The sequence below is a fragment of the Podarcis filfolensis genome, assembly GCF_964270895.1.
Source record: "Podarcis filfolensis genome assembly, chromosome: 11".
In the NCBI taxonomy this organism is placed as follows: Eukaryota; Metazoa; Chordata; class Lepidosauria; order Squamata; family Lacertidae; genus Podarcis; species Podarcis filfolensis.
Window position 1 is genome coordinate 25,922,134 of NC_139613.1, and position 18,430 is coordinate 25,940,563.

The following is an 18,430-nucleotide window of genomic DNA, read 5'->3' on the forward strand; positions in this document are numbered from 1 at the left end:
ACCAGTTTTTCACCTTTCTAGTGTATTCGTTGGATTTCATCAGCAGTTATTTTAATTGAGCCCCCGTTGAGAAGGAATTCAGTAAAGGTCACATCAGGGATAATAAATTCTACATGTGAAACCAGTAGAGAAAGCCATTAAAAGAATTCAGGCCAAAGTACTCAAATTCAGCTCGCAGATTAGTTTCCTATACAAAAGTCTGAATACATTTTAAACCTAAGCAGACTAAACAGCAATGGGTGGTGTGTGTGTGTGTGTGTGTGTGTGTGTGTGTGTGTGTGTGTTTGTTTGTTCTGGTGTCCTGACCCCCTCAGGAATATTCCATTCCTGAATTTCAGCATTCTTTTTAAAAGGGTGAAGTCTTGTAATTCTTCTCCTTAAAACAATATAATTTAAAATGTGCAGGTATGGTTCCACCCTACTGAACATGATAAGTATTTTGTACAGCGGAAGATCTCATTTATACATGTGGCAGAATGTGAGGCTAGAATGAAGGAATGTATCAATTTAGTGTGCAAGTAAAGGGTAAAGGGACCCCTGACCGTTAGGTCCAGTCGCAACCGACTCTGGGGTTGCGATGCTCATCTCGCTTTACTGGCCAAGGGAGCCGGCATACAGCTTCCGGGTCATGTGGCCAGCATGACTAAGCCGCTTCTGGCGAACCAGAGCAGCGCACGAAAATGCTGTTTACCTTCCTGCCGGAGTGGTACCTATTTATCTACTTGCACTTTTGCTGTGCTTTCGAACTGCTAGGTTGGCAGGAGCAGGGACCGAGCAATGGGAACTCACCCCGTCGCGGGGATTTGAACCGCCATGATTTAACCCACAGCACCACCCTTGTGCAAGTAGGGGATGCCATTTATGTACCAAGCTTCCTAAAAAACAAAAAACACCAGCACATCAGGGAGAGCTCTCTTCCTGCTGTGCTTATTTTCTGATAGCAGAACATGTTTGTTTGTTTGTTTTTAAAAATGTAAGAGATAATTCTAAAATGTATCTGAAATGATACTATTCATCCTAAAGCTTCAGAACTCTATCATCTCACCTCTTTCTGCTTCATGAACAGACTAGGTCAGGGTTTCCCAAACTTGGGTCTCCAACTGCTTTTGGACTACAACTCACATCATCCCTCTCTAGCAGGACCAGTGGTCAGGGATGATGGGAATTGTAGTCCAAAAACAGCTAAGGATTAATTCTGGGTTTAGACCCCGTCTAACATGGTCTCAGCTATGAGGGAGTCACTGCATGTCTCCTTTCCGCTATGCTCTGGAATGTCAGAAGTCTCAGATCATCACATAGCAAGAGGCCACAGTGGATTGGGAAGTAGCCTTCTTTTGTACAAGCCTGCATGGTAATTAAGATCAGCTACGAACTCCAAAGTTTTGCAATTGTTTTGCAGCCTTTTTGCAATGAAACCCCCACATTTTGCAGTACCATCAAAAGTTGGTTACTCTTTTTATTGAGATTTTTATAACAAATAAAACATTTCTGGTTTTTTTACAATTCCAGTAGCAGAACTGTAAGGCAACATAAAATGTAGATTCTGGATCAGAACATGTTTAATACACACAAGATTATCCATACAAATTGCTGAGAGGCCTGTGGTCTTCACAATGCGTAGTCTTTAACCCTTGCTCCACCTACTTTCCTGGGCACTCCTAAAGAAGCTGGCAATAGACCCTTTACACTGGAATGGGTATCAATAAAAAGTACTTTAAAAAAACAACTCTGTATTTGAAACTATTAACTTGCAAGTTCTGCTTCCCAAAGAGACAGATATATGTCATGATACGTTATCTTGAAATCCTATGTTCGACTACTCAGAAAGCAATCCTGGTGGGCTCTTTGGGTGCACCAGTTCTCATACATGCATTGAAAAACAAAAGGTGAAGAAGACTAACTCTAATATGGCCCCACACTAAGACAGTAACCCATTTTGAGGGGCCCTTCAAAACTTGGGGTTTCCTCTGAAAACAGTTGCAAAACTTTGGCACTAGTTTGGATTGAATCGGACAGTGTTTGTTTTGGGGGGGTGATCCTGGTTTGAGTATCAGTTACTATTTCATGGTTCAAAGTTAATGAAGCTGTAAAGATCTTCAATAGAAGCTTCAATGACTCCTAAAATACATCTAGTTGAGGATCGATAAAAGGACCTTTTCAGTAGCTAGGCTCAGGCTTTGGACTTCCTCCTTGAGGAAAGCCTGCCTAGCTATCTTTCTAATAACTTTTCACTGCATGTTAATGGCATGCCGTTGGAGAAAGTTTAAATTGTTTTATTGAGCAACTTTTGATTAATGTGCTTAATGTTTGTTGCTTTTAATTTTTGTAGTTTTTTGGTCTTTTTCTTATTTTATTGTTTTAATTGTTAGCTACCTTGAACTCCTTTTGAGGAAAAGTAGAATAAAAATATTTTAAATATCACTTCTCTCTGCTGGGGAGCTAATGAAATGGGACATATATAAATAATAAAATTATTATTATTATAGTGCTTAGGATTTTAGCCTGTGTTTATCATTATTGGTTTCCTCATAACATCTAGTAATATTGCAAACATTTAGGAACTGTGAGTGGTTGTGTTTGAATATTTTCAGCAACCTTCCTGATTCATTTGTTGTCAGCTAACTTTGCAAAACTACCGGATCTGCTGCATTTGTTGTTCCTGTGTCCTTTATTCACACACACAAAAATATGTTTATAAAAGATGATGATTTAAACCAATGTTGTCATAATCAGTATCGACATTGGAAAGTGCTATCTCATCTTATGTAAATGAAAATGGTTTGAAAATTCTAAACTTTGAAGATAAACCTGATTAGTCTTCTAAATTCAATTTAAGTCATGTTAAACTTCAGTAATTCTAATTTTGTGCTGGTTTTGAAAGACCAGAAAAGAGTGTTGGAAAAACTGCCCCCTAAAATACCAGCGACTCCTCATTTTCCTGGGAGTTACATTCTGAACCCCCGTCTGCATATGCAAAATCGTGTAAAATGGGGGGGGGTCACAAGTATCAGCTCAGCTGCTGGGCAGGGGTGAAGCTTCCCTGCACCTCAGCTGGGTAACCTGCACTGTCCCTCCGGCTCACATGGCTCCATGGATGGGCACAGCTGATGAGTGGGGAAGAACCAGAGGGATGGCTGGGCTTGGTTGCCCAGGTGCTCCTCATTTCCAGGTACCTGACCCTGTGTGTGTGTGTGTGTGTGTGTGTGCGCGCACAAATAAAATGCATGTAAGTGGGAAGTTGTCTGCAATGCAGAAATAGGTTGAGGCAACGGTGTGTCTGCTCAGAATGAGCTTCCAGAAAAGTGTACTTCAGTCATCCACTTTCCCTTTCTGTAAACTTAGCTGCCCATAGATTATGTTGAGGATGTTTAAAACGTGACAGCTAAACATGTGTTTTTCTTAGCGTCGTGCACATTTTGAATGGGCTTGTTTTTACGTAATTTGTGTGTCAGACTGCTTGTTACGTTACAACAAGCAAGATCACACGGCATGTCACTGAGGTTTTTTCTAGTCACAATGGGTGTTACCCTTTGTGCGCATGATATTTCTTTTTTGCATGGTTATGCAGTATGTGTGTCCATACTGACTTGGTGTATAACGTGTCCCGTGGTTTATGCATGCTGCACTAATCTCTGTTATCTGTCCCTTCTTTATTCAGAGCATGCTGTCTAGGTCCTTTAATTCCAATTATGCTCCAGTTAGCAGCTTTCACTATGGCAGCTCTAGGGATCTGCATGGCAGCCAAGGCAATGTTGCCTTGAGTGTTGCAGACGGAAGAAGTTCTGGTGTTCACATTGTTCGTGTGAGTACATACATCAACAGGCTATTGTTAGTAAGAAATTGGAAGAGGCATGTGATAGTGCCTTTAAAACTGCACTTTTGTAATTGTGTAATTCTCGATTGTGGCTGATTCCACCCATTACTGTAATATGATGATTCAATAATGGCAATTATTGAAGAATTTTCCTTCAATATTTGTAATTTTTTAAAAATGCTTTCTGCTAAAGCATCAGAGAAGAGCAGTTCTGAAATGAGACTTAATTTTTTATATAATAATTTGGCATATTCTGCCTACAAGCCAACTGATAGCCATATAAAGATACTGAAGAGATTGGCAGGTGACCTTAGGGATTCTCCTTCTCAAGGATGGAAAAACAGCTCCCTTCCTTGAGATGTTTAGATAATTCAATAGTTCTGAGCTTGTTTATTATCTTACAAGCATATCTGGTTTCAGTGTAACCTGATGGTTACTGCTTTCAGCCTGTGGAATTCTATGATAATACAGTATAAATAAATTGGAGTGGTGATTTTTATGTATTTCTGTTGGCTCACACTGATGCTTTAGCTTCTCTATTCACTACCTCCCCTGTTATGTTTTCCCTTTTATTTTAACTTGTGCAATGTAATCAGGGTCCCCTATAAAAAGTGCTCTGTACGCTGATGAAACTATGTAAACAGTACTGCAGCTTTGTGTTACAAAGGCATAGGCAGCAGCCAGAATCACAATTCTATACTGGGGTTCACAAGGATTCACCAACTTCTCCTCATAGATAATAGGGGAAGTTTAATTTACTCCGTAGTTAGATATAATTACTCATTTCTAAGTATGAGCCATCTATAGCCCCCCTCGTTTTTCTTGATTAAAAGTTAACTTAATATGTCCAAGGAACTTACACAACTTCACAAGCCTTTTTGTCTCTTTGGATTCTCTACTCAACATCATCATCCATTTTGTTTATAGGACATGAGGCCCGAACATTATCTTTGATTATTTCTTCTCAATATTCAATCTGTTTCCAAATCACGTTGTATAACTTTGCAAAAATATGACCATTCCTGTTTGCCCTCTTGGCAAAAATTCCAGTTCATAATTGGGCCATCTTTCACCTTGTGTACTGCAGCCTTCTCCTTTCTGGCCTTCTTTTGCAACATCTTGGCACTCAAAAATAATTCACTCATCATATTTAATATCATATCATTTCCCTCTTTAGATACCTGTACTGGCTTCCTGTCTGCTCCTGTATCCAACATAGCCTAGCCTGACCTTCCCTTCCCTTATTTTTTCATTATCATATTGCAGTACATGCTGTCTCCAGCTCCAACATCCTCAGCCAACTGAATTCTTCCTGATGCATCACTCTGCACTTTCTCCTTGCCATCCCGCCTGCCTCCCGGGGTCTTCCTCTATGTAACCTTTGGCTAAATCTTGATTCCTCATTCCTTATTGTAATTTAGCATGTAACTGAACAGAACCATATTCTTTTCCTGTTGCCTTTGCGTTATTAATCTTTCTTCCTTCTGTTGTTTCTCACTGATTTACATTTTAAGATCTTTGGAACAAGAATGTATCTTTTTATTGGTCAGTCTGTGAAGAGCTCTGCACGTTGATAGTGCTTTATTAATACTAAATAATAATAATAATATGATGATGATGATGATGATGATGATGATATGTTTGATACACAGCTCACAGTAGTTCCACTGAGCTGCTTTGGAACCCCATACTTCTGTCATAAAAAGAGAATGGCTGTCCTAGTCCCACCTACCTTTCAATTCCTGAGGGAAAATAAGCAATAGAAATTATATTTAGAGGAATTCATGCAAACTAAATTGTTAACATAGTTCAGCAAGACAAGGTATAGGAAGTGGCAATGGTGAGGTTCATGTTCCAAAAAGTGGATGGGCATCGGGTAAATCTAGCAGAACAAAGTTAACAAAAGACTTTTGTGTTATGTTTGCAAATCCTTAAATAGCAACTGTTTAATGAATAGTTTTATTATGCAGTTCAGAGTAAGTTCCAGTGTTGTTTCAAAAGCTGGAGTTAACATTTATGGTCCTCTCAAGGCTGATTAATATGATTAAATTCTTGAATGCACCAAAGTAATATGCTTAACAGTCATATGAACAAAATTGGCAATTCCTGTATAACGTGTTTACAATATAGCAGTAATGTTTGTATGCTTTTATCATTTAAAGCATCCCCAAACATCAACCTCAGTAGAGCAATGTCAAGAAGATGTATTCATTGCTGGACAGCAGAACTATTCATCTGCCACACTTAGCCTCAAAGATGTTGCTTCAGACAACATGAAGAAAGTTCCTGTGCAGGTAATAAGCTACAGGGATCACTCATAATCTATAAAAGTATTGTTCTGACACAAATACCTGGTTCAGGTACAATGCTAAACTATGCATTCTGTGCTCCCACCTCCCTGTTGTGTTAACAAGAAGATCAAAAGCTTTCATTTCTAGTTAATTAATGGTTAATTATATCCAAATGCATAAATGTTAACTATGGTTTAGGGAAATTAATCACTGTGTGAAGCTGACATGTTTCCCTAAATTATAGTTAAGGCAGACCACAATTTGTCCAGGCTTGAGCATAATGAGTAAACCTCTTTGAAGTTTTTTTAAATATATATACAATAAAGCGGTGTATAAATTTTATGAAATAATTAAATTAATTGCAGTGCAGTTTAATTATTTATTTAAATATTTAAATAAATAAAGTGCGGTTCACTTAAAATGGAAGCAGAAACTTCCCTTCTCGAGTGGCACTTGGGTTTCTATCTTCCATTTGCTTGAAGGAGGCAGAAAATGCTATCCTTTTACTAGATGTGAGCTGCCTGCCTTCCTTGGAGGCTCAGTTCATTTTCTGCCTTGCTTGAAGCTGGATTCAAATGCCGATCCATTCTTGTCTTACTAGTTTCCAGTCTCCTGTTGTGGCTGCATTGTAGGAGTACAGGGGAGTTGGGAGCTCACAAGTCCAGACCTTGTTAATTTCAGCCAAACAAGGCCATTGTTATGGGCAAGAAATGCATAGTGAAGAAAAAAAATCAGCAACTATTTACTTACCTAATTGTGTATACTCAAGACAGGTTATAACACAGAAAATGTCAGCTGTTCTTTGCATGTCTACTCAGAAACAAGTCACATTGGACTCAGTGAGACTTACTCCTGGATAGCTGTGTATAGAATTGCAACTCCAGTGCCTTGTTGTATCATGAAAGGCTCAACTACAACACCCATTTGGTTATCCAAGCTTAACTGCCACAAATTAGAGTGGGAAAATAAATGCATTATTCATGCATTCATATAAGCCAGTGGTTCTCAAACCTTTTTCTCTGCGCTAACTTTCAGAATAATTTTTTTCTTGTGCCACACTGAATTTTTTGATAAAAATACATTTGAAAACAAAAATAAACAACTTCTAGCAATGCTTAATTTATAACATAGAACACAACTACTTTCAATATGATCACGGAACATCCAGAAAGTATAAAACAGTGCAGCAACTTAAGAACATGAATCATTCACAAAATATAATTATAAATGAGTCTTCTCCAGCTCTCTGTTCAAACAGTAGTTCTGGATCACAACTACATTGTCCTCAGTATCACTTGATGCTCTTGCTCTGATTTTGAAAAGATATCTATTCATATTCTGCAAATAAAAAAGAATTTTTTTATACTATACTATAGTACACCGAAATTTATATACTATATTATAGTTCACTGAAATGTTTAAATGTTTCTTTGATTGTCCTTGGATCTTACCATCACATTTGCTATCTTCCCCTGCCACATCCTTTGAGAACCATAAGCAATATACTAAAACTTCAAAAACAATTCAAAAATCTATGAGTACTTCCACCCAAAAAAATTATATGTTCCCTAATTGATTAGTTTAGCCCATTACCCAGTGGTCTAGTTTGTTCTAAACAAAAGTTGGGGAAAAAATCCATTTCATTCCCATTTGTTTTGTGTATAATGCTATTAGATTTTTTAAAAAGAAGAATAGAACAGACATGTTTGACAACAAAATCTCTTGTAAGTGTTGCAAAATCATTATCAGCTGAGCATCAAGATAATATATATGCATATTCTTGCGGATGTAAAATGTTGCTTAAGAAATATTCATTTATCCAGATACCTTTGACGAATGGGCAGATGTGCCAGCCTCCAAGACCTCAGGCAAACTATAGCCAAATCCATCATCCTGCTTCCCAAACAACTGTGGCAAGACATCCTTCTAGAGAGCAATTAATTGATTATCTAATGCTTAAAGTTGCCCATCAGCCACCCTATAGTCAGTCCCAGGGTCCATCAAGGCAAAGCCACGAGATGTCAAAGCAAGAGGTAAGGGCAAAAGTTACGACTTAATGAATAAATTCTCAGATTGTCGTTGGAAAGCACTGGAAACATTTACTTGGTTGAGACCCTGCGAATATCCTTTGCTGGTGACCTGTCACCTTAATACTAATAATACTAATAATACTAATAATACTAATAATACTAATAATAATTTTTATTTATACCCCGCCCTCCCCGGCCAGAGCCAGGCTCAGGGCGGCTAACCTCCATAAAAACACAGTAAAAACATAATAGGGGGAAAAGAGAGGGGGGGGAGAAAACAACAACCCCAATTTAAAATACAGGTTAAAATGCAATTTAAAATGCAGCCTCATTTTAAAATAGCTGATAAATCATGACCATAAGGGGAGAGAAACATAAGGGTCAGACCGAGTCCAAACCAAAGCCGAGGCGGAACAGCTCTTGTCTTGCAGGCCCTGCAGAAAAATGTCAAGTCCCGCAGGGCCCTAGTCTCTTGTGACAGAGCGTTCCACCACATCGGGGCCAGTGCTGAAAAAGCCCACTTATTACCACTGTTGTTCATGCTTCCATATAATTTTTCCAGTAATATGCCCAATATGCTTAGAGAAATATTTGTTTATTTATTTAGTAAGTATTTCATTTTGAGTAACCCATGCAACTTACAAAACAAATACAAGGAATATAAAACTTAATAGAAATTCAACAAAAGATTTTAAAGCATTGGTGAACTTGAAAATATAGAAGTAAAGCATAGTATTATGTGATATAAAAATGGATTATGTAATGGCTGCAGTTTTTCCATGAAGCTGAACATGCAGAACAAATCAATTTTCTGATTTTCTTAGATAAGAGTGAGAATTGAAAAGGATCCAGAGCTTGGCTTTAGTATATCAGGAGGAACCGGTGGCAGAGGAAACCCCTTCAGGCCTGATGATGACGTGAGTATTAAATAGATTCAGTCTCTTGGGGTGTGGTTATTGTTTGGGAGGTATTAACTGTTGCTGTCTTTATTGAGGAGGAACTCTTTGATGTTTTAAAGGTTTTTATGATTAATGTATTTTTTTCTTTCAGACTTCCCATGCTTCCTTTTGGGAAGAAGGATGGACTATATTGACCATAAATAAACAAATAGTTGTAAACAGTTGCATTTGTGTGTGCATACACACACATAGATGCACTTCGCCCACCCCAGCATTAATAAACATTATTTTTCACTCTTTTTCTTGTGCAGTTATCTAACACAATAGGAAGAGAGAGATGGTGGAGGTGGAAGGACCTCATAAGCCCAATATTGAGTTTAGCTCTGTGTGCAAAGAATTGTTAAGATGTAATATGTAATAAACCACAGAGCCTAGGGCTTGCCGATCAGAAGGTTGGCGGTTCGAATCCCCGTAACGGGGTGAGCTCCCGTTGCTCAGTCCCTGCTCCTGCCCACCTAGCAGTTCAAAAGCATGTCAAAGTGCAAGTAGATAAATAGGTACCGCTCCGTCGGGAAGGTAAATGGCGTTTCCATGCGCTGCTCTGGTCGCCAGAAGTGGCTTAGTCATGCTGGCCACATGACCCGGAAGCTGTACGCTGGCTCCCTCAGCCAATAAAGTGAGATGAGCACCGCAACCCCCGAGTCGGCCACGACTGGACCTAACGGTCAGGGGTCCCTTTACCTTTACCTTAATATGTAATAATTACTACTTAAGAAAAAGAAAAACAGGCTAGATAGGGTTAAACTTGAGGAAAGTAGCTATTCGGAAAACACAATTCCTGTTGTCGGAGGAAATTATAGAACTACCATAATGTTGATGAATTTTAGTTTCGTGGTAGTCTGGCTGATTTAATAAAGCAAACTTCATATCATAGACCAAACTTCATATCATAGGCCAATATGTAATACATTCCCAACAACACAAGGTTTTAGCTGTAAGCCTTATTCAGAGAATTCTTTTGAGTGATGAGATTGAAAGGCTTGCCAGCCTTCTCTTTTAAAACCTTACTTTCAAAAGTATGATTTACCGTACTTACGTATGGTAAAATAAACAGGTAATATTCAGCACTAGTTATACCCTGAGTAGACTAATTAAAATCCATTGACTTAAGTCTGTCAATTTCAGTGGATCTGCTCTGATTATGACTGAGTTTCATATCACCGAGTGCCCTGCTGGATGCAATTCATTTTACAAATGGAGGAATAGTGGGGTTCTGGAGTCAATTGATTGCTGGTAAGATAGGAAGAAAGCCTAAGAAAACAAGGAGAACGTTTCCTCCAAAGCATACCCTCTAACCTGAAGGCAGCTAAGCCAAATTAGGTCTTAATAGAAAGCTGTTCTGTTGTGGCTAACTTCACTTATGTCTGTGCTTTTTTTCTAAAAAAATGTTTAGGGGTACCCCTGTGTTTCCCCAGAAAAAAAAGCTCTGACTTACGTTGTTGTTTTTCTAGCCCATGGAACAAATATATTGCATTCCTAGTGCAGCATTGGATAAGACAAAAACAAGGGAAAATTATTTGAAATAGTGACTACAAGGCCAGCCCAGTATTTTGAACCACTGTGCACATGCACAGTGGGACTTTGGACTTTGCCTTGCACAGTCTTTGATACAACTTCTAGGATGATGCAGAGAATCTGTCATTCAAATATAAAAGTCAAAATCCCTACTGCAGATATAGAAGGTTGTGTTCCTATAAACCAGCATGTATGTATTTAACATTTGTTTCCTGTTCACTTGAAGGGTATATTTGTAACCAGGGTACAGCCTGAAGGACCAGCATCTAAACTGTTGCAGCCAGGTGATAAAATTATTCAGGTAATGTAGCTTAAAGCAGTTTACCAATTATTAATGTTGATCACTATAGCAGCCTTCAAAATATTGTCTCTTTTCCCCGTCCCTTATCCGCTCCGTCACTTCTGATCGCAAGTTTCTGAATATTCTTCGAAAGCAACTACACAAACATCTAATTATTGTAGACAATTCTAGATGCTACCAGAGCATGGATAACAGAGGCCGGGCTACCTCTGTCCATGAGAGACCACCACTGAGGCTACTTGGGCCTGCAGTGACATAGCTTGATCCAGGACTTACGTCCAGGCTACACACTTGATAATTTAGGAGGAAGACAAGTCCATCCAGAACAGGTTTAATACCTATAAGCAGTGCTTTTTTTCTTTAAAAAAATGTTTAGGAGTACTCTCATTTTTCTACCCATATTGAAATACTGTCCCACAATGAGGCCAAACTTAGATTCACAAAATGTTTAGGGGTATGCGTACCCCTGCATACCCCCAGAAAAAAGCACTGTCTATAAACCACAGAACTTCTGTTTCATTGGAATTGAGTGTCAGTTTATTGGCCCTTATTCCAGCCCCTTATGGAATATAGGCACCATTCCCATACCTTCATTGCTCCACCTTAATTTAATAAAAGAGAGGGGGTGGGGAGAGGGGTGTTGTCAGCATACTGGTGGCATCTTACATAGCAATTCCATATACATTTTAGAAAGGAAGGGACATGATAAAACCCTGAAGTAGTTCCCCAGAACTACCTTCTAGAATTGGCTCTCCAGGTAGGAGTGGAACCACCTTATCATCATACCTTAAACTACCAGTGCAAAGAGCCTCTCCAGGATAACATGGCCAGTGGGTAATAACATCCTCTGAGAGGTCCAAGAGAATTATCAGGGTTGCATTTCTTCTGTCTTTCTCATGATATACACCAGGAGTGGCCAATTCCCGAGAGACTGCGATCTACTTTCAGAATTAAAATCTATCCCCATTTTGGGTGGGTTCAGGTCAAAGTTATTGAGCTATTGAGTTAGGGAGGAGAAGAGCCCCATTTTTATGCAAATGCTTTCTTAGGAGGGAGGTTACATTGGGGGAGGGGGTTAAAGGCTAGGGCCAACGGGAAAAAGTCACTCACAATAATATCGCTTTGAATGAAAACAGACACAGAGAGAAAGCTCTGTTTTCCCTTCCACTGATCAGACAATAGTGGAGGGCGGGGAAGGAGTAAGTTTCAACAGCACTAAGGAAAGGGAGCCAGTGATCAACCCATGATCTACCAAAACCTCGCAGGGATCAACCTGTTGGACATCCCTGGTATACACCATCTATCAGGACAACCCAGGCAGTATCAGCATACCACACTATCAATTTAACCTTCTCTTTGGTTCTTGCAACTGCTTTGAAGCATGCTGTCACTTCACATTCTCAAAACAACCATCAAATTTAGAGTTGGCTAAACAGATAAAATAAACTGTTATTGAAAAGGTTTTCCTCTATACTTAACAGGATTTAAATCTTCTTTCCAGGCTAATGGATATAGCTTCATCAATATTGATCATGGACAAGCGGTATCCTTACTAAAGACTTTTCAGAACACAGTGGAACTCATCATTGTTCGAGAACTTTCTTAAATACTGTGGAGGAAGGAGAAACGTCCACGTGATGCTTTGAAGGACTTGTGGGAAACTGAATATTTTGATTATTTTTATATACAAAAACTTTTAAAATTATGTACAGTAATAAAATAATCTTGTGGTTATAGGGGGGAAACCACTGTAAAGAACATAGATAAAACAGTTTTGGAAATGCATATTGTAGTCAACCTTGTTGAGTTTTAAAGCATTGTAGCAATCAAAAATCACTCCTCCAAAAACAAACCTGTGGTGTATTTTGTACAGATGGTAGGTTTATTTTTGGATAACGCATACACATAACTAAACTTTGTGTACAAGGAGCCTCCATTGTAGCCAATGGACAGATGGCAGGGCTTTCTGTCCTGTAGCTGTTTGTTGCCTTTATTTTTTTGTTCACCTGGTTTTAATGTCTTTGTTGAAACCACTTCTGTAGATGTGGATAAGATTTGATATGTTGGCTTTGCTATGTGCATATTGTACAGATGAATGGGTAGATGGAAGGTGGGGCTGGCTGGGATAATTTTGAAAGGCCAGGTAAAATGGCCGTGAAAGTATGGAATCAAGAAAGAAAGAGGGAAACGAGTTAGCATGAGAATGTATATCTACCAATAGAAAAATGCAATAAAATGTGAAGTCTTTTTTAGAGAGACTATAAATACACTTCTGGGAGTTCTACAGGATTGGCTCATATCCCATCAACTGACTGTCTTATTTGTTTTCTTTAATTTAACTTTGAGTGTTTTTAATCACACAACTTTTTTCACCTGTGCTGTGGAGTTGTGCCCAGAGACTCCTGTCTGTTACGGAAATCCCCAGTTTTGTGCAAAAGGGTGATTTTCTTCTGCCTTGTATTAAATACTCCATTTTCAACTTATTTATAGATTTTTTTAAAAAACGAAAAAGAAAAAACTAAATGGCCAGTTTGTTTTTTTTAAAACTGTGTTGCCTGTAACTCATCACCTATATATCTATCACATGTGTGCATGTTCCAAACCTCTAACTTGCTCTGCCAGAAAAAAAGCTTCATTCTTTTTAATGGGGTTCGTGGCAGTGAGGCCTGTGGGGACTGGGCTGCCCAGAAGTAAATGGTTCAGGAAAGGGTTAGGAAAGAAACCGTGATTTTGTTTGGCCTTGAATTGCCTTGTTAGACTAAAAGGAAACAATACGTTTGGAGCTAGTTAACCAAAGCCAGAGAAACTGTTGCAGAGTGATGGGAGAATTGCTGTTGGGAAGTTGTAGAGCAAAGGGATAGGGACTTGTGACCCACCAGTTTGTAATGATCTTTCTCAAAGGGCTGTTCCTACAGGTGACATTAAATGTGAACTAGACACTTGAGAGTCATTAAAGGGTTTCTAACTATATTAACGTAATAGTGATTTACCACAGGCTGCCTTTGTTCCTTATTACTTGTATAAAATATTGGATTATACATATTTAATTTTGTTTATGACAAACATTATGTTTATTTTCCTCTTTTTTCTTTATATAACAGAGACGAGCTTGCCTAACCTATAGGGTAATAAGTAATACATGGTTATTATGGACCAGAGAAAAGTGCCATAGAAGACCAATAACTGTTTTTTTAAAGGCGAATTATTAATCTGTCATTGGAGCAATATTCAGTTACTGCAGTTTTTAATAAGTAGAAATTGGTAGTTTTAAAGCGAAATTAGCAAAAGCACCAGCCTACTATAGTATTTGGAAAGATGTGCTGGAACAGAAAGGAACCTGTACACTTAACAGATAAAGGCAGTACTTTTTAAATACACAGACTCCAATGATATTGCACTCAAAGATGTTATCACCTGCATATTGTACTGTGTATAGTTTTTGATAATTTTAATTGAAACCCTTTAACAACTCTTTGTACATTAATTTTAGTTGATTTTCATTAATATTTACATAGGAATTGATTTTTATATTAGCAAAAATGTGCTGTATTTTGGTAAAGTTCACTTATTTTCTGTGTGCTGTTAATCTTTAAAGAAAATGAGAAACATAGCTATATAATGGCAGGCTTCAGTGTTACCATGCTTCTAAAAGTGTCTTTTAAATTTCTCTACTTTTTATTGAGAATTCAAAAATTTACATTCATTGCTTTTAATTATATTAGTAACCTCAGCCTTTTAAAAGGGAATATCCACAAATCAGTCCTAATCTGAGGACTTGAGGCATAAACTATAATCATGGTAAGGGCAAAAAGTCCCAAATCAGAACTGATTCTTTATTGATCATGGACACCATTTATCTTTGACAACATCAGGTTAAAATAAAGTGTTCAAATTCAATTTTGTGTGAAATAACAAGCAGTGTAAACCATGCTATTAGAATTTAATTTAGTTGAATAGCTTTGTACAATAGTATTGCCAAAAAGAATTATTGTTTGTTGAGAGAATTTAAAGAAACTTTGTGGCCTTCTAGGGGTTGGGTTTTTTTATTTTATTTTACTTTTTGGTGCAAGGAACTAGAAAAAGTATATTGGAAATCAAACACTGATGATACTTTAAAAAAAAAGAAATGTTGGATGCATTATACCATTTGTGTTGGATGATGGTGAAATGAAGCTGTGGAAGAAAGCTCATTCAAAACAGAAGATCATTATTCAGAAGCCGTGGATTTTTAATGTTTCTCATCTTGTCAGATAAGATATATCTGCACACTTGGTTGCTTTGGCATCGAATGAATAAAGTATTTGTCAACTCAATATTCTTTTCATGACAGTTCATTAAAGAATCAGTTCAAATTACAGTTTCTGGGGGGAAACCCCACATATTTATTGTGTAAATACATTTTTTACTTTTTTTGACTGGAGTTTCAAAAATGTGTATATAATTGAACACATCCTATGAACACAATCATAGCAATAAGCAACACACAGAATCAAGCCTTTATCATTAATTTGCTGTACTACTTTTTAAAAAAGTAACTATTCCCTTATTAGCAGCTATGTAATGTTTATATTGATCAGCATTTATTCAGCATTCCAAATTTTGTATATAATTAAATTGTTTCTGAAGTAACACATGGAGAATAGATAATAAACTAATGCTCTTTAAATCGCTGTGTAATTTACTGATTTCACGACATCAATCTGAAATTTTCTAAATCATTTGAATCTACCACTGATAACATTCTATAATCAAGCAGAGATTCTTGGAATTTTCTCTTTGTTTTAAATACCCTTTCCTTATTTGTATTGGATTTTAAGTCCCTTTGAAGGAGAGTGCTGCCTCAAACCAATGGTGAGGCAGATGATGATCCTAGACCATTGGTCATGTTGGATGGGACTGATCTGGCTGGTGTTCTCTCTTCTATCGTGTGGGCATGTGGGAGGCAATTTGTCAAGCACTGAGGGTGATTATGCCTGCAATAGCAACCTTGGGAGAACTTTGGCAGGAAGCCTCTGGGAGAACGGATGACCCAACCTTAAGGAGCGGAGTGCGGCCTCTCAATAGTTAGCTCTTGTAGAGCAGTTATCTGATAAATGATTAGCTTTTTTACAGGTGGTACAACACTAGTCCTCTTGGGGAACAGCCAGCATGGTGCCCTCCTGAAGTGGTTGGACTACAGATCCCAGCAGCACAGGCATCCTGGGAGTTGTAGTCCCAACAATATCTGGAAGGTACCACATTGGCTACACCCTGCTCTAGATGAATCTGTATGTAAGTACTCTTGGGAGAAGAGTAGATTCAACAGTGGCACAGTGTAATCTTATACATGGCTACTCAGAAGTAAGTCCCACTGTATTCAATGAGGCTTGCTCTCAGTGTGTGCATAAGACTGCAGCCTTAACGACACCAGAGGTGTATCTAGGGTCCCTTATGGACTTGGTAAGGAACTGTATTGGCACACCCCCACACACACTCCAGTGGACAGGGGCTAATGCTCTCTTCTGTGTGCTTGCAAAATCTCTAGTTATTTAAGGGCAGAGGGAAAGGCACTTTGCATGTGCTCAGGGACCCCTTTTAAGTTCTACTACAGCTTTGCATCTTTGGGAGTGGCGACCAGGTACTGAAAATAGTTCAGCCCTGGCCCAAATTCACACACACACCTCCCTGTCTTTGCACACCACCAAGCAGAGGCGTTTTTAGGGTAGTGCAACTGGTTCATCCACAATGGGTGCTGTGCTGCAGGGGGCTTCACAATGCTATAGAATGGGTGCCAAATTTTAGCGTTGCATAGGGTGCCACTGAAATGTGAGAGCCCAAAGTCTGGCACTGAGCATAACTGGAGGAGAAGCAAGATGGAGTCATGTGAAACTGCACACTTTGCCTCTAAGTTGCTCCCCTCCTGGCCAGGGAGACCTCGGACACTTTGCTTACTTGCTCGTTCTCGTCCTCCCACCCATCCTTCCATACCTATCCCGTGGGTTGACCCAGCTAGTGGTTTTGGTGGTGTGGCCCATGTAGACTTTGTTGTTATAGTTGTAGTTGCAAGCTTCCTCTCAGCCCTTGGTTAACAGCAGCTGCTGCTCACTCATCAGCAGCAGCAGATGGACAGAGCAAGCCCAGCAGCAGCCCCATACGAAGAGCTCAGCAACTCATGCAAAGGATTTTGTTTTTCTTGTAAATTTCCTCTCAGGAAAAGGTTGCAACATCTGAGGTTAATGACACATTGTGTGATGAAAGCAAATAGAGAGATGGTTTTTCACCCTCCTAATACTAGACCTGAAGGAGTGTTTCCACCTCCATCATTCAGCCCAGACACTGAGATTTAGCTCCAAGGGCCTTCTGGCTGTTACCTCATTGCAAGAAGTGAGATTACAGGGAACCAGGCAGAGGGCCTTCTCGGCAGTCACGCCTGCCCTGTGGAATGCTCTCCAGTCAGATCTCAAGGCTGCAGAGTAGAAGCCTCTTAAATAGAGGACACTCACAACATTAGAAACTGCTGTGCAGATATGGTTAAAACAGACAAAACAATGTACAACACTAAATTTAGCAACAATGTACAACAATAAACTGTCCCAGGGAGTTGACTCAGAATCACCCATGGAGCCGTGTTTGGGGCTTTTCATGCCGGACTATTTTGAGTTGGGCGATGGTCTGCGCCTACAGATCTGTACACAGAATCTGGCGGCCATCCAGGTCATCTTCTGATCTTTGCCTAACAGCAAAAGGTCAAATTTTTGCTTTTGCGGGAGGTCGGCGAGCCTCACCAGTAGGGGATCCAAGATCTTACTACATGCATCTTCATAAAAGGGACATCTAAAGAACAAGTGTTCTGGGCTTCCTATCTCTCCCAATGGGCAGGTGCAAAGCCCTCAGTTCTGATTTTCCCCACCCCCGGTTTAGTTGGGAGTGCAGAGATTACGCAGGCATAATTGATTTAGCCATAAGTGGATGCAAGGTGCAGGATGCACCTGGGATTACTGCAGCAAATCAGTAGTAAGGGCTGTTTGTCCATTTTTGAAAACACAAAATCTAGACAGGAGTGAGAAACCTGTGGCCTTCCAGATGTTGTTGAACGCCTGTTTCCATCAGCCCCCATCCAGCATGGAAAGTGGTCAAGGATGTTGAGTCCAGCATAATTTGGAGCCTGATCTCTCATCCATTCTCTCTCCATCCATCTATGAAACTTCTCTCTGTTGTGGCATTTTTTGTACAAAACATTTATTTTGATTTTTAATACGGGGGTGGAGGGTGGGATATGCAAAAATTTTACCTCACCTAACAGGGAAATATATTCTGCTACCTGAGGTTTCTAATGCGTCAACTGTGGTGCATGTGGATACTGGAGAGGGAAAGGCAGGAGGCACTGCGCAGAGTGCAATTTAGAGATTGTTTATTCCATTTGCTTTGACGTTTTTTGTCCGCCCACCCCCTGCCCGTCTCTCAGGTGCTGCACTGCCTCAACAATAAGAAAAAAGCCCTCCGTTTCTTAGCTAAAAGCCGCATAGAGGAGACGAACAACG

The 18,430-nt window shown here is 39.2% G+C and overlaps 1 protein-coding gene and 1 long non-coding RNA gene across 5 annotated transcripts in view; one reads left to right on the plus strand and one right to left on the minus strand.

The window, feature by feature from the left end:
- ERBIN (erbb2 interacting protein) overlaps positions 1-15,576 on the plus strand; it is an 85,884-nt gene extending 70,308 nt beyond the window's left edge. Inside the window, exons 22-27 of one of the 4 annotated variants that reach the window (XR_014539618.1) lie at positions 3,659-3,802; positions 5,977-6,108; positions 7,929-8,138; positions 8,960-9,266; positions 9,416-10,910; positions 12,412-15,576. Coding sequence is in view for 2 of the 4 variants with exons in the window: in XM_083576005.1 (XP_083432131.1) it covers positions 3,659-3,802; positions 5,977-6,108; positions 7,929-8,138; positions 8,960-9,052; positions 10,836-10,910; positions 12,412-12,516 (759 nt within the window). In the remaining 2 variants the exon portion in view is untranslated. The remainder of the gene's footprint in view (positions 1-3,658; positions 3,803-5,976; positions 6,109-7,928; positions 8,139-8,959; positions 9,267-9,415; positions 10,911-12,411) is intronic. The other 3 variants (XM_083576005.1, XR_014539619.1, XM_083576006.1) reach the window with 3 other exon arrangements.
- LOC310744739 lies at positions 7,221-18,373 on the minus strand. The gene is made up of 2 exons (XR_014539722.1): positions 18,186-18,373; positions 7,221-7,443 (listed from the first exon to the last, which is right to left on the minus strand). It is a non-coding gene; the product is annotated as an uncharacterized lncRNA (long non-coding RNA).
- Positions 18,374-18,430: the final 57 nt, after the last annotated feature.